Consider the following 16,599-nt stretch of genomic DNA (forward strand, 5'->3'; position numbering starts at 1 on the left):
TGATGCCTGAAGCTAGTTGGAGTTCAGTTGCAGCCTTGGCTTTCCTGGTTTGGTCCCTGCAGGACCGGACCAGCGCGGAGGCATGGAGCCCTGGGCAGGCTCTGGCAGCTGGTGACTGTGCCTCCAGGATCCCAGCATAGTGGGCACAGAGCGTCGGGGTGCAGGGGGGGCCAAGGTGGGTGGAGCCCGCTGAGCTGAGCCACAGCGGCTGCTAGGATGAGGGGCACCCTGTGCCTGGCTGTGCTGCTTCTCTGGGGTGAGGCGGGCAGGGTGGGGGCACGAACAGAATTGTAACTGAAAAGGGGGCTCAGCTCAAGAACTTTGAAAATGGCTGATCTAAAGATAGGCATTTTATATCCATATTCAGATACCCAAAACGTGTTTTGATTTTCAAAGATGCCAAATGCCTACAGTTTAGCTCTTTTGACAGTTCTGGCTACTTATCTAGGTGCCTTGCTTTGGGCACTGAAATGTTAACATTCCGATCAGTATTCTCATTAAGGGTGATTATTTTTAGTGAACTGTAATTAGGTATCTTCTATTCCTTTGTCTGTTGCATACTACATGCATCTCTGTGTTCTTATTTTTTTGTTTTAAATGATGTATTTGGCAAACATCTTTCTTAAAACTTCTCCATCAAAGAAAACTTGCAAGAATTGAGAAAAAGACATTTTTCATTTAGGCAAATGTAACTTATATTTGTGGCTCACTGCAACTAAAATCATTCAAAGGTGTCTACAACTTACAGTGCCTTCCACCAATCCAAACAGTTCATTCAACACATGCCCTCAACTTCCTACTCAGTTTCCCTCCCAAACATTGAGTACATAAAATAACAATGATCTCAAGAAGAACTCTTAAAACTCTTACTGTTTGCTTTTCCTCTCCGAAAGGCAGCAACATTGAATTATGGTTTATTATTCACAACACAGTTGTATCTAACAATTTATTAATGTGCGGTGGCCCTGTTGAACAAACGTGTCACAAGAAATAGTTCTTGCCCCAGAAGCTTGCAGTCTCAGAGTTTACGATCAATATTCATTAACAAGCTTTTCAGCTGAAAGACTGCTTTTCTCCCTCTAGTAATTTTTCTTTGTTGTTCATGCAGGACCTTATCAGAAAATCCCTCCCCCCCCCAAAAAAAAGCAAAAAAACCAAAAGCAAATGTTCACCTTTCTCTTGCCAAGCAGCAAAAGATGAGATTCTGGACAAGGAGAGAATGTCTACTGGGTGACCAGGCAGCAGTGTTGTAATTGGTCTTCTTTAACATCTTCAGTCACGTTTGGGGCAAACTTTTTTATATTATATTTATGCATTCTCAATCTGGATGTGTAGGAGACCTAGCAAGGACAGAAAAACAACAGAAAAGGACCCAGAGAGTACAGAAATATGGGAAAGCAATAAAATAAGAAAAATGCAAGCTAGCACATTTTGTAAAGAATAAACTAATACTAACTAGGAAGAAGAAAACAGAATGCAAGAAAGAGAACAAGGAACAGTAAATTAAACACAAGTTTCTTAGCTTGGAGTGCACTCATGTCAGTTTGGTGGTTTGTCCATCTTCTGTTCAGGGCTCTGGTGAGTATTCCAGGTGTGTCAACAGCTGAGAAATACAGAAAAAAAGAGCATTTGCCAAGAAAAGCAGAAGAAGAGCTGCTAATAAGTATCAGTTTAGGAACTATAGCTAAGGGCCAAGTCAGTAAGGAGGGTAAGAACTAAAGTAAATGGCTAGAGGCTTACACAAGCTAAGGGAGAAGCATTTCTCCCTTACTGAAAAAAAAATGTGTTTGCATTTCTGCATCTTCTCTCTCATCACAGGGGTGGGACAGGGAACTTTCCATAGTCAGATGGATGAAGCACCAAGTCTATTTCGGACACTATATAATAAACAGACATCAATACATTACCAATAAAAAGTTTTAATTGCATCTTCTAGGTGTGCATGTCTTGCATTACAGATGATATCCCTGTAACATTCATTTATCAATAGCTTATCTCAGCCCATTTTTGCCTTCTCCACTCACTGAGACGCATCTAAAATGCAGAGGATAAAATGTTCTGTGCAGATTTTTCTATTTCTCTGGTAAAAGGACCAACAGAATGTTGTGTATTGAACAACTGAAAAAATAATAAGAAATAAGCTGAAAAGAATGGGAAGACATAAAAATGGCAAAAGCTGTAATATTTAGTAATGAGAAGTTAGGGGGAAAAGCTTTAATTTGCACATGACAAAAAGCCAGAATGACATTGACAGAATACACTGGAGGAGGGTGCAGCAAATGAAATGGTAGAACATTCTTTGCCTGAGACTTGTAAATCAGACTGAATACAGTACTGGAGAAAAAAGGTATTGTGCATGGGGGGATGAAGTGCATGATTAAAGGTTTCCAGGTCAAGTGCATGACTTACACAAAAATTGGGAAAGCAAGATTAGAAACTTTAATATAGATTTTTGACTAGCAGTGATTCTTAGTGCTTAGAGAGTGTTTAAATGGCGATTAATTTCCTTTGAATAAAACATACAGTACTGGAAGAGTTAAGGCAAATGCAGTGCAGGTTACCACAGTACTGTAGAATGAATTTCTCTTGATTTGGGTCTCCAGTCTGTGCTCAGTATCAGACAATCCCAGAATCACACCTTCTACCCCAAAAGCCTGGCCCTTCCCTTCCGCTGAAGAGGCAGGCTGCACTCTTTCCACAGGTTGAGAACGCACTGCAAGTTTCACAGTTTGTACTTCCGACACCATTTGTCCTAAATTTTCTTCGAGGCAGCTAAGCTGCTGCTGTAAGCTTTCCAGGCATGAACTGATTTGTTTAGAGTAGTTTAGCTGTTCTTTTAAAGAAGCTAAGAGAGAATTTATTTGTAATGGTGCAGTAGTGACTTCTTTAACTTCCAAAGCACTCTCTTCAGTTCCCTCTGATGTCCCCACTCCAGTCTGCAACACGTTTCTCAGGTCTACGATGAGGTCACTGAGGTCCTTTTGCTGTAAATAGTGGCTGGAGGCCTGTTCTTTGATGGCTTCCTGTAGGCTTATTGGCCCCTTTTGGGCTTCAAGGACTAAAGTTTTTAATTCTTGCAGCCTTACCCTGTTTATATAGGTGGAACCAAGGACACCAATAACGGCCCCCAATACAGAACCAATAATGGACCAGTTCTTTGTTCGTTCTGTTCTCGTTCGCTCTTTTTCATGGCTTTCTCTCACAGCTGCAGAGAAGAGAGAGAATTTTTCCCGCTCAGATTCTTCCGCGCTTAAATAGGCAGCTCGATACCTCTTCTCTTCCTGCAAAAAAAACAGTGAATTGAAGAGGTGATGTGTAATTATAAGAGCACATTGAAGGCTATACCTACAAATTAAACACTTGGCTAAGATTATAATTTCCGCCCCCCCTCCGTGTACAAAATTATAGTGGAATTTAATACCCCTCAGCTGTACTGCTGCATTAGTTCTGTCTTAGAAACCTCTCCTAGAGTCAGGTTTTTCCTCAGTTCATTTGGGTTAAAGCAATTTAAAAATGTCACACTTCATTCAAAATTAAGAACTGGAAGCTCTAACCAAGTTTCAAACTCTAAACTCCACAAGCCTTATGCATGCAGAAGGCCTCTCTTTCCTGACACATTCCATTCTGTTTGTAGGACAAGGATGTTCCAACATCCCTTTTCTTGAAACATAACCTTTGATTGCCTCCATCTCTTCAGAAACTGGTTCATCACCCTCTTTCCTTTCCCTTCTAAATTTATTAAATAGGAACACAAAAAACAGGACTGCAAGGGACCTCTGAGGTCACCGACTCTAGTTCCCATGTCACATAATCCCTTTCATAAACTGATCAAGACCCATCTTGAAACTAGTAGCTTGGAACTAGTAGACTTCACTACTCCTATAGTAAACACACAATTTACAGCTGTTGTCTTCCTCTCCTCCAACCCCATCACTGTGTAGAAGCTGTTCTCGTGGAACTCTCACCACCTACTCCTTGATAAAGCTCAGAGCCTGTATTCCTTCGTCTTCCTCCTTGATAGCTCCTGTTTTTGTCACTGTTGATCACACCCTTCTTCCTGAAAATCTTACTCTTTCTTGGCTTTCATGAGTCTCTTCCCAGTTTTTCTGCATCAGCATCATCTCATCACATCAAAACACAGCTGACAATGTCTTGCCACTACAGGGACAGGAAGCAGTTGTCAAAGCATGGCCAAGAGATCCACAGAAGAGGACCATGTTCCCCACTACAGCAGAACATCAAACCCACTTCATGGTCCACAGCAGTCAGACTGTGGGTTGAAGTTCCCTCCTGACCCCAAATATGATGATCAGCATGACACCAGAGGAGGCAGACTCTCCAGCCAGGAACTTCTAGGTTTGCCAAGTCCCACTGCTAGTCTCACCAGTCAAAATCCCCACCCTTGGCTGTAGCTAGACAATTAATGCTTCTAAGGCAGATAAAAAAGCCCATGACACCCATAGCAACAGGGGGAGCGGGGGGGGGGGGTGTTGAAGAGGGACCTTCTTGGACCCCTGTAACAACAAGCGAAGTCCAGAAGCATGCAATAACCAAATACCCTCCAGTCTGCGCTGCAGCATGTCTTCTCTTCCAGGTTGGCTGATCTCATACGGTGAGCTTTAAACTAGCCTCGTCAGGGGAGGGGGCCGCAGGAAGACGAGGAGACGCCATCCGAGCAAGACAGGTGACAAAGGCAAGGAGTGCTAAGGTAAGGAACGGGGGTCCAGACAGTCCTCCTAAACGGGGGGTGGCACACACAGTCTTGCAAGGCCTTAAATGCCTATATACCAATGCTTGCAGTATGGGGAATAAACAGGAGGAACTCACCCCCAGATTCAAACCCAGATGTCATAGGGCTAACAGAAACGTGGTGGGATTCGTCCCACGACTGGGCAGTTAGCATTAGGGGCTATAGGCTTTACAGGCAGGATAGAGAAAGAAGGAAAGGTGGGGGTGTGGCACTCTATGTAAAGGAGCACTACACATCCTCTGCCAGCAGAATGGGGTCAGAGGAAGGGCAGGTTGAAGTGCTCTGAGTTAAGATTCGAGGGGGCCGTGGGGAGAGCGATTTGATGGTGGGGGTCTACTACAGACCCCCCAACCAAGGGGAGGAGCTGGACCAGGAATTTTCAGGCCAGCTTGCAGTGGCACTTAAGGCAAGGGATGTAGTTGTCATGGGTGATTTTAATTACCCGGACATCTGCTGGGAGGAACAGTCAGCCAGGACGGACTGTTCCAGGAGGCTCCTAGCTGAGATACAGGACCTCCACTTAATCCAGGAGGTGCACGGTCCCACCAGAAGAAAGGCCCTGTTGGACCTGTTAAATCCACTCCTCCTTTTTACTGCAAGGCCTAGATGACGTTAGCCAATGTTAACATGACTGGGAAACAGTGTCAATACAGTTAACACACCAAAGCTGTATATGCCCATATGGATCTGGTATGAGTGATCATCTCCCTTCCCCCCCACCTTTTGGATCCTGTGTGTTGCTATACTGTGAGCTCTTTGGACAAGGAACTGTCAGCCTTCTGGTTTGTTCAGGACCTAGCCAAAATGAAACCTTATCCTGACTATGTCCCCTTGGGTAATGCCCTTACATTAAAAATCGATACTTAAGATTTCGAAGTCAAGTTGTCAGAAGTTAAGAAATGTCAGAACTTTTGTTTGGGCTCATTTGTGCTTATCACCGTACTTACAGGATTCTCAGTCTACTCTTTTTTGTAAGACAGACAAGGTTCAGTGAATGAAGGATACTTTTCAATATTCCTTTTTTGATTCACAATATTTTCTCTGCTGGATATACATTTTGTTCATGGACTCTGCCATGTCACTTAGAGTCTTTTATTACAGTGCCTCAAATCTTCTTTGAATAACACCACCTAGTTCTTATATAGCACTTGTCACTATTGAATTTCAGAGCACTTTACACAGGTGGATCAAATCACTCCCAAGTTACAGATGAGAAGACTGAGGAAAAACAATTTTCCTAAGATAACCCAGTGGGTCAGGTCAATGGCAAAGCTAGAACAGGTTCCCTGAGCATCTAACATCAACTTGCTAAAAAACATTGGATAAATCCCTTGCTGTTATAAAAAGAGCATTTGTCTATCTGTAAAACAGGAGTTAAAAGAGATGTAAACTAGTTTGAGTGATCAGCCTAGTATGTCAAAGGAATTTTGGGGTAGATAGGAATGGAGCTTGGTTCTCTGGAGTTGCAATTCTTTAGACACAGATCTTCCTTTCTTCCCACAGCCCCCTGCCTTATTCATGACACACCTCCAAATTCAGCAGCAAATGAAACAGGGGCATTTCCTACACATTCCTGATTCATTCACTCACCAAGTGCTGTCCAGTTGGGAGCACAGACTGAAGACGATGTCATATAAAAACCCTGTATGTGATCACATAAGTCTCATAATGCACTTGGGGGCCCAATAACACTGAACTCAAGAACATCCTAACTTTTGAGTGATTGACCTTGTTTATAAACAGATGCCCTTATTCCCTAATGCTATTCGCCCTGTTCACAGTGAAGTAAGAATCCTGTGGAAAATTGGCATGCAGACTGTTTATCCTGCCAGACAGGTTTAAGGCAGTTGACTTAAGCTGTTACAGAAAACTCTAATTATGGTATTCCCTAACTTGTGCATGACTTTACCAGCTACCTAACTTTGGTTGACAGAAAATACAGAGAACTATTAATATCCTTCCACCTCTAAATATGCTCTAATAATCATCCCATCTTCTCAACAGAAATAATCTCTATATAAATATAAGCAGAATTCACTTCTACACTTGAGTATGCTTCAGTTTCCCCACCTGATTCCAGTACTCCCACCATTTCCATGGAACTATCCTTACTCAAGCAATGGAACTGATTGTTTCCTCACTAAAAATCAAGGACTTCCTCTCCATTTAGTTGCGGCACTCCTCTGATGCTTTCATTACAGTGAATGAACCATACATTTTTTTCAACACCAATGTTTTCTGTAGGTGCTGACATCCTAAGGATGCTGCTGTTCTTCTTTTCTCCCCCCGCACCATTTCCCTGTACTTCTCCTTATGTGCCAGGCAAGCACAAAGCATCTTAACTCATCTCAGAGACTGAGCAAAACAGGGGCCAGTAAGCCTGCTTCTTCTTCAAACTCTGATCCTTTCATATGTGTCAAACCCCCAACCCAAATCTCTCTTGCATACTATGCCTTGCCTCTCATCTCCTCTGGATACTTTCTTTGTCTCCTCTGCCAATAATTCCTTATCCCAGCAGCCATAAAAGAGCTCTCAATCTACCTCCCACAGATATGGGAGGAGGGTACATTGCTAAAAATTACAGTGATAATGATAATGATATTTCCAACCCTCATAATACAAATATCTTATAACTTGCCACTGACCTTTGGCAGAACTAGTATCACAAGAACATACATAGTTGTAAAGATACTGTTAGCACAGGTAAAGCAAGCCTGTGTATTTAGCCTTAACTAGTTTTATAAAACTGAGCAAAAGGATGCAAAAGCATTATCAGTAAATGAGAGGTCAACTTCAGCTCTCATCTCTTACAGAGTTGGTTAGGAGAAAGGGGTCTATCAGTACAGCTGCATGGCTAGAACATGTCTTTCCATATCCAGGGCTGAGAAAACATGTATTTGAAACGTCACCTGAGAAGTTTACCATTAATTTTCTGATTATGTTACATTTTTATTTTCCTAGTTGCAAACACAAACTCTCACAGTGGACTTGCCTTACTCTGTCTTTTTTCTGCAGTCATATAATTGTCTTATAGTCCTGCTATTGTGGAATGTGGGAAACTTTGAAGAGTGTTTTCATTTAAAAAGATCCAGCTTTACATCCCCTCTGAAATCCCATATTATCATATGATTACATAAAAAAATAAGAAAGAGAACATGAACACTGTGCAGCAAGCACTCAAGTCAGGAAATATCAGTTAAAATCCTTTGCACAACATGAACTCTGCCCCCTTGTGCATTTATATTAGAATTCAGTTCTAACGATATGGCCGCAACAATATATTTCACCACAACAATCCAAACATTGTTTCCTGTTTAAATACTCATGCTGTGTGATACTAGACCACTATTTGTTCTATACCACAATAGGGCACAGTCCTCTAGACACTATAACAATACAAAGAATATACTTCTCTGGATTTAGACTTATTATAATAGATTTTTTTTCTATTATAACTTCAGTAATTTTTATTGGTATCCCTTTAGTGTGTGTCCTTTCATCAGCTTTCTGTTAAAGCAGTAGTTTAATTATGAAGTATATTTAGTTGCATGGATGTGAGGTGACAAGTAGCATGCTCTCTCCCCTAGATCTATACCAAAATGAAGCTCCACTTCACATTCAGGCAGCTACATTTACTAGACAGTTAAACTACCTCTTCTCCTAAACAGCTGTGCTGCTCATGAAGGAATACATTTAAAAGCATGGTTGAGCTCCACTGATATCAAAGAAGTGTAGGCACGAGTCTTAACTTTTTTCCTCTGCTGGAGCTATTGCACAAATATCCCTTGATCTTGAACTACATATACCCTTCTAGGGGACAGTTTGATACACCTTCAGGCAAGCCACAGGAAAGAGCAAAAGAACATCTCCTGTAGGTCTAATAAGCTCTGCAGCAGTAGAGCTCCTCAGTACATTAGACTAGGATGTTTTCATCACAACTGCCATTCTACTTGACAAAATCTAGGACTTTCTGTGGATTGCAATCCTTAAAGGAGGCATTTATATCTTCAGAGATCCACTGATACAGAGCTCAATGCAATACTGGGGCTTTCACAATCACCAAAGGTGCACACTCGATGCTTTGGCTGAGGATGCACACGTAGATAATTAAGGCCCTGATTCTACACGCTGGCAGTGTATAGGGGTACCGTGCCCCTTCATGCAAGCAAGCTCTGACCCCCAATTTAATTAGCTGCTTGCATGTGTCTAGTTAGTGTTTTCCAGCATAAGTCCAGTTACCTGAATGACAAGGCGACAAAGCCATTTTAAAGCACACCCTAACAGTTCTGCTGAAACAAACAAAAAAAAGGTTCCTCAAGTTCAGTTGTCTGATTCTCCCTTTTACGACCCTGCTGCTTTGGCTATGCATATAGTTCCTATAGTCACTAGAATTTTTCACCTTAAGGTTCAAAGACAAAAACAAACACTTGATACCTTAGTCTGAAACGTAAAAATGTCAGAGTTATGAGCAACTGAAAATGGAGGCAATAATGCAAGTATGTATTAAGGTATGACCACTGCTAAGGTAATCTAACATGTAAGAATTGAATTCACTTTTGCATTATGCATGTGCAGGAAAAAAGAAAAAAAAGACTAATCTTTTACCTGGGAAAAGTACTGCACTGTTTTACACCTTGCTTAAAGCAAAAATGCATTGCGTTTAAACTTCCCCCAAACTGACTTTAGAATAGATACCGAGCATGGAAATTGGGTTTTATTTTAAAATCCAGTACAATGAGAATACCAGCATTTACCATTAAGCAACTGCTTGCACTGGTGTCAACCGATATAAATGTTAATTCCTCCCACTCTATGCAGCTGCTGATAACTTCCTTAAACAAATTTCAACTTTGTAAGAATGTTCTATGTTTGATCCCAGTCAAGCAAAATCCAGCCTTTTTTTCTGAGTTTATACATATATTTAAGAAAACACAACCACTGCTTTCTTCACATGTTCTGACTGGAACTTTTCTCCGTGTGTAGTTTTATACTTTTGTAATCATAGAAAGTTAGGGTTGGAAGGGACTTCAGGAGGTCACATCTAGTCCAACCCCCTCCTCAAAGCAGACCAGCCTCAACTACATCATCCCAGCCAAGGCTTTATCTAATCTGGTCTTAAACACCTCCAAGGATGAAGACTCCAAAACCTCTCTGGGGAGCGTATTCCAGTGTTTTACTACCCTCCTAGTCAGAGAGCTTTTCCTAATATCTAACCTCAACTTTCTTTGCTGCAACTTGAGCTTATCCCATCATCTGCCCCCACTGAGAAAAGTCCAGCTCCATCCTTTTTGGAACCACCCTGCAGGGGGTTGAAATTAACACCCTCCCCCAATCTTCTCTTTTCCAGACTCATTAAGCCCATTTTCTTCTGCCTCTTCTCACTAGTCATGTGCCCCAGCTCCCCAACCATTTTCACTCCCCTCCTCTGGACTCTGTCTAGCTTTCTTTTTGTAGTGGGGAGCCCAGAACTGGACACAGAACTCTAGATGTTGCCTCCCCAGTGCTAAATAGAAGGAGAGAATCACTTCCCTTAACCTGCTGGCAACACTCCTACTAACTTAGATTAATTTTAGCAAATTTTGTGCATCTCAATGAAATTGAAAACATAAGGAGACTTGGAAGGGTTACTTTTTTAAGACAAGTAGCTTTAAAGCACTGCAAAGTTTTCACATGTGTAACAAAATTTCCCGTTAGATGCTTGTGCTTGATCACTGCCTTAAACATGCATTTCAGCAGAGTCTAACAGGTAGAGAACCCCTTCATAACTTTAATATAGCAGTACCCTATTTCAAAACCTAATTTACTTATTACAGTGCTTACCTCCTTGCATAGGGGCCAGGCAGGAATGAGCAAACTCTTACCTCCTCACACCCCGTGGCACCCTTAAAAGGATCTCATAGAACGCACCAAAAGAGTGCTACCCACCCCATCTGAGAATCACTGGTCTCAACTTTAAAAATCATAATAAAGTTTCCAAAGGTTAAAAAAAAGCCCAAGAGGAAATGGCAGTGGCTGCAGGGGTGTTGTTACTGCCCACAAAAAGGTCACATTTCTTCTCAAGTTCAAGTCTTACTTCTAACTAGTTCTTTTGCTCAGCACTTATCCAGCTGCTTATAAATGCAGAGCCAGATTATCTACCTTACTGCTCAAAAAGAGGCAGCAAACTGTTTGCTGTTATTTGTCTTGACATACCCATGTAAAAAGTGAGTCCCCAGATGGCAAATAGATGATGCAATTACATATACCTTCCCCTGTTATCCTCTTTCAGGGTTTGCTGGGACAGGCAGAGCAGGGAAGTGACTGAGCAGCACTGTGTCTTCACAGCACAGCTAGCAGATGATTCATCAGGAATTACTGCTGGTTCACACAAGCAACAAGAACAGCAGCCCCTAAACTAGCACCATCGCTATGACAGAGAATCTGGAAGCCACAGCCACCTCCTGACAGACTGCCTTCTCTTAGTATGGTGTACTTAGCCTTTGCTGAGCACAGAGTGTGTTTGTCCCTCCCTCCCAATAGCCCTCTTGCATAATGCAAAATGGATGTTCTCTTACTGGCACTTATTTGTTGATTTAAGGACTTGGTGTAGTAAAAACCCGACCTTTCAACATGGGTACTAAGTAACCATCAATTTTGTGCATGATTGCATTCATTGGCTGACCTGAAGAAGGTGGGTAGGGAGAAAGGTGGGTCAGAACCCTAACCTATAGAACAGGGGTAGACAACCCACCCCCCCAACCCCCGTCTGGGTGCCAGAGCATGGCACACAAAGGCATTTTGCTTGTCATGTGTGAGGCTTGGGCCGCATGGTGGGGAAGGGGCCAGGGCTCTGCTGCCCTCACCCAACAAGGATTGGGCCCCTTGCAGCTCCCTAGCCATCTGACCCCTGGCATGCTAAGATCCTACAAGTCGAGGTTGTGGGTGTTTTTGGCACTCTGCCCAAAAACGTTGCCAACTCCTGCTATAAAATCATGCTAAACAGTACATGTACAGACTCCACAACCACGATATATAAAAGCCATTGCACAAGACTCAGAAATTGCAGTGTCAGATATGCTCTGGGACGATCAAGATACCAAGAGGTTAAATTCCTTGCTTAATGTGCACGGAAGTCTACTGGACTACGTAGGCTTGAAAACATGCTGTCAAACTCAGGATACATCTCTCTCAGCCTTGTCCCCTATTTGTACGCTTTACATAACAGTTAGACCTTAGTATTTACATAGACAGAGGCAACAACTCTGAGTCTATGCCACCAAGACAGTCATGTTGAGAGAGTCATGTTTGTCAAAGGGTCTCAAATGACACACACTTCACCCACCCATTACAACCCCTACCTTTAATCATTTTTGTGGTGACATAAGTAGAAGAAGTCCTCTCATATCATCATTTGTAAAGGTTTGCTTCAGCTCCACCTTTTGACAACCTCACGCACACAGGGTAGGTAGTCATTTGTGAGTTTGTGCAGTCTTTTGTAAGGTAAGTTTTGCCACCAGACAGAGGAAAGCAGGAAGACTTATCATGATTACTCTGTTGGGAAAGGACTCAGTCCTAGGTGCAGAGAAAGATGAAGGTGGCCTTCCACCTAATACTAGCCTGGTTAGCAAATCAGCTACTCAAGCTAACCTCTGTCTTTAAAAACATATTTGATTCTAGGTTTGCGTGCTGAATCCCAGATTCACACGTCATACTCTTGCCCCTACTTCCACCTCTGTAGGCAAGTCAGGCGTTTCCTTCTCCAATGGCTGTACTAACTTAACAACCCTAAGCTATAAGATCCAACTCTCTGCTGCAGAGCAGACCAAAATCATCCTAGACATAGCTTCAATGAAGTTAATGGCATTAGAAATAAACTTAGTCCACTGTACTTCCAAAACTCAAAAAGAATGCAGTGGGATTAGAAAAGGCACAGAGAAGGGCAACAAGGATGATCAGGGATATGGAGCAGCTGTCATACCAGAAGAGACCAAAAAGGCTAGAACTCGTCAGCTTAGAAAGAAGATAGCTGAGGGGGATGTGATAACTGCCTATTAGATCATGAAGGGCACTGATTAAGTTAATAGGGAAGTTTAATTACCAAAGTCCCACAAGACAAGAACAGGGACCACCTACTGAAAATAAAAGGAGACAGAGCTAAAAATAAACAGAGAGAAGTGTGTTCTTTATGAATCACATAATAAATTTATAGAACTCGCTACAGAGGGTTGTAGCAGCAGGTATAAAACTAAGTGCCAAAAAAGACAAATCCACGGAGGATTAAAGTTATTAAACAGAAAAGTCATGCATGTGCCTTTGATGTCCCTGAACCAATGATGGTAGATGCCAGGAATGGATCACTCTAGCCATGCCCTGTCCATATATTCTCCCTCTAAAGCAGGGATGGGGAACGTCTGGCCCACAGGCTGGATGCGGTTGGCTGGGGACTCCATTTCCCCACCACCCCTGCCTGCGTGGCTTGTGCTGGTCTCCGTGGAGACCACAGCCTTAGCCACACTGGCAGTATGTGCAGCAGAGCAGTGCAGGGGGCTGCTGGGATCTTGCAGTGGAGGAAGCTTGCTCCAGAGCCAGGGCAGAGCCACGATCTGTAGCTTGCTCACTCTGTGCATGGGCATGCATGCAGGGGATCATGGCTCTGCCCTGGCTCCTTGCAGCAGTGACAGCCTGTCTGGAGCCACGATCCCCTGCATGCATACCTCTGCCTGGAGCATGCAGGCCCCAGACTGCACCTTTGCCCTGACTCCGGAGCAAGCTGCCCCTGCCACAAGATCTCAGCAACTCTGGAGCAGCCCCCTGCACTGCTCTGCCACCCACTCTACCCGCATGGCTGAGGCTGGGGTCTCCATGGAGACCGGCACAAGCCACATGGGCACGGGCAGCTGGGAAATGGAGTCCCCGGTTCAGAGGTTCCCCGTCCCTGCTCTAAAGCATCTACGACTGCCACCATAGACAGATCTGACCTAGTATGACACTTCTGGCCTTCACTGAAACCTAGCTGCAAAATAACCAGTAAAAGCAAGGGACATGGATTTTCCCCATACTAACCCAAAGTCCCCAAGCATCAATCCTGGTATCTTCCTTACCTGCAGCAATCTGTGTTCCAGGGTAGCCAGTTCTAAGTACTGAATGTCTTCCCGAGAGACTCGATCTAAACGGTCCCGAACCTCCTTAAGTTTGATTTGCTGGGCTTCAACGTTCTCACGTGCCTCTCGTACAATTCCTCGTGCTACCATGAACACCTTTTCAGCCTGAAGAGGAAAAACCCACAAACTCATTAGCACTGACATGAACCAATTATCTAGCTTTACCTAATTTCCTGAGGAGTAGATATATTGTTGCTTCTTTTCTGACCCTTAGTTGGCGAGTCCAATATTTACAATATTACTTTGTTTTAAAGCTACAATCTATGCCTTAGACAAGGGACAAACTGAAATTTGTTGGCAGGACGCATGCTCTGCCTGCAGCGGACCTCACAGTCCCATTGTCAGCCTTATGCTGTGGGAGGGGAAGGTATTGGTGTGACTGAAATTCCTGGTCCATATCACTGCAGAATCCCATGGCCAGCAGCAATGAGGAATGCTAAATTCAGTTGGTGGCTGCACTGACATCTCCCCACATAGCAGCAGGAAGCTGACAAGGGGACCAAGGCATATGACCTCCACAAGCAGTCAACTCCTGCTCCCAACCCCACTCTGTGAGAAACCCTGCCTATCTGGATGCTGCACACTGGCCATGGTGACACAGCCCAGGGAAAGACAGTAGGCAGGATGACCCATCTCCATGAGCTGTATCCAGCCCACAGGCCATATGTTTGACAGCTCAACAGGACAACCTATGTCTTTATTTACAGGTTTCTATATTATTCTCTGAGTATTAACAATGCCAAGCAATTACCTCGGTTACTTTTCCCTGAGCCCCTCGAACTTCATTAAGACCAACAAACTCTTCATATCTGTCCCACCAACTTTTGACTGTTGTGGAGAGTCTTTGGAGAGAGTTTCTTCCCATTACTTTCCCAACTTCTGTTAGCCGATGAGAGAGATTCACCACCATTTCCACTGGAGTCTTAGTCTCAGGCCTCTTTGATGCTGGAGCGCAGAAAGTCCTCGCTACATGTAAATTCATTCTATGGCTCCCCAGTATAAAAGAATGGTGATACTGCGTGCCATAGCGCACTGAGGCTATGGTACCATTGTACCTCATTGGACCACACCTTGAATCCAGTCACTGCAAAGAACCAACAGGAAAGGAAGATGTTTCCCTCTTAAACTTATAGGCACATAAACTTGTGCATGCATTGGTTTAAAAGCAAAAGTTTCAAATTAACAATGACACAACCACTTGTTACTTATCTATACTATGCTTGGAAACTTTCCAGGGGACTCGCCTGAAGGGTTTACAGATGACGGTTCTACCACGCATTTTTGCCTTCCTGACATTTGTCAGTACTCTTATCGTGTCTCCTGATTACTAATTTTGTCAATAGGCCTTGAGACTAGCCCAAAAATCAGTGCTTGTAGTGATGGTCACAATGTAGCATAGCACACAAGCACAGAATGATTAACACATGGATTTACCTACAGATGTTTGCTATATTTCCATACTTGAGCATAGCACCTTTACTTTGTTGCTACTGACCCTGAGAAAGAAAGGGGAGAGTAAGAGGGAACATGACCCTGTCCTCTAGAAATCAAGTGCTGATGTGGGGGAAAACACATGCAGAATGGGTAGATGTAAAACCATGCAAGTGCAAAACTTGGGACCCTGCAACTTCTTCTGATGAGATCATTTGGAAAAATTAAATCTGCAGATCAATCACCAAGATCATGAAGAGTCCCAACAGTGAATCTGCAATCAAGGTTGCCTATTAACAGTTTGAAAATGTTTACTGGTAACAATTCCTGCACTTTTAAAAATGTCCTGTCATGACTTTTCTCTGTAATTGCAGTTTGGTTTTGTCTTCCAGTTTGGTACATGCCAGTCTCCCATTGCCCCATGCAGACTTGCCCCCTGAAGGCCTTGTGCCTCAACAAACCCAACGGCTGCATGCTCCCTCCAGAGGTGTACCAGTTGCAGAGCTGTCTGGGTCTTTTAAATTAATAATAGATAGCATCAGCTGTGTTGTAAAGAACAGTTTTAGCTGAGAAACAAGGTGCTTCAGCGGTTACACCCATGTTCTCCACCAGTGTGGCAGCACCCGGGGGGCTGCTGGCGCCTTGCAGGGGCGCAGTGGCACAGGCGATGCCACAGCCCTTTGCAGCCCAACCCCACCTGCTCGTCCCGGAGCCGGAGGCAGCCGGGCGCACCGCGCCTCCCCTTTCCACGAGCGGCGTGTGGGAGCAAGAGCCGGGCTGGAGCTGCCCTGGGCCCTGCCTAGCGGCGGGGCGGGTGCAGGGCGCCTGCCCCGAGCTTACAGCGAGGCGGGGGCGACCGAGAGCCGCGCTCCGACTGCAGCCAACCGGCTGGGCCGGGCCCTCCGACAAGAATCCGAAACCGCCACGCCGTCAGCCCAGGCTTCCCCTGCGCCAGCCGCTCACCCGGCCCGCTAGGTCCGCGCGCCCGGAAGCAAGGACGGAAACGGCCCGGCGCCGCCGGAAATGACGAGTGAGAAAGCCGCTGCGGTTCCCGCGACGACGGGATTGTACTTCCGGGGCAGTGGCTAGCGCGGGCGGCGCCATGTCGGGCAGAGGAGGTAGGGGCGGCCCATGAGCGGAGCCTGGGGGAGGGGGCGCGGGCTCCAGGGGCTCGGGCCCAGCCTTGGCCTCATGGTCTCGTTTCCCCCCCGGCGCAGGCGGCAAGAAGAAGCCTCTGAAACAGCCGAGGAAGCAGTCGAAGGACTTGGACGAGGTGGG

The 16,599-nt window shown here is 44.4% G+C and overlaps 2 protein-coding genes across 2 annotated transcripts in view; one reads left to right on the forward strand and one right to left on the reverse strand.

The window, feature by feature from the left end:
- Positions 1 to 1,899: 1,899 nt before the first annotated feature.
- Positions 1,900 to 15,605, reverse strand: CCDC51 (coiled-coil domain containing 51). Its single transcript, XM_019536793.1, has 4 exons — positions 15,325 to 15,605; positions 14,642 to 14,974; positions 13,831 to 13,995; positions 1,900 to 3,281 (listed from the first exon to the last, which is right to left on the reverse strand). Exons 2-4 carry the CDS (start codon positions 14,948 to 14,950, stop codon positions 2,499 to 2,501), a joined length of 1,257 nt encoding a protein of 418 aa, XP_019392338.1. The 5' UTR covers positions 14,951 to 14,974; positions 15,325 to 15,605; the 3' UTR covers positions 1,900 to 2,498.
- The window catches only part of TMA7 (translation machinery associated 7 homolog), a 2,716-nt gene continuing 1,266 nt past the window's right edge, over positions 15,150 to 16,599 (forward strand). The window contains exons 1-3 of the mRNA XM_019537008.1: positions 15,150 to 15,188; positions 15,934 to 16,135; positions 16,473 to 16,594. Coding sequence (XP_019392553.1) covers positions 15,150 to 15,188; positions 15,934 to 16,135; positions 16,473 to 16,594 — 363 coding nt within the window. The remainder of the gene's footprint in view (positions 15,189 to 15,933; positions 16,136 to 16,472; positions 16,595 to 16,599) is intronic.

The sequence above is a fragment of the Crocodylus porosus genome, unplaced genomic scaffold (assembly GCF_001723895.1).
Source record: "Crocodylus porosus isolate Cpor-Errol unplaced genomic scaffold, CroPor_comp1, whole genome shotgun sequence".
Classification (NCBI taxonomy): domain Eukaryota; kingdom Metazoa; phylum Chordata; order Crocodylia; family Crocodylidae; genus Crocodylus; species Crocodylus porosus.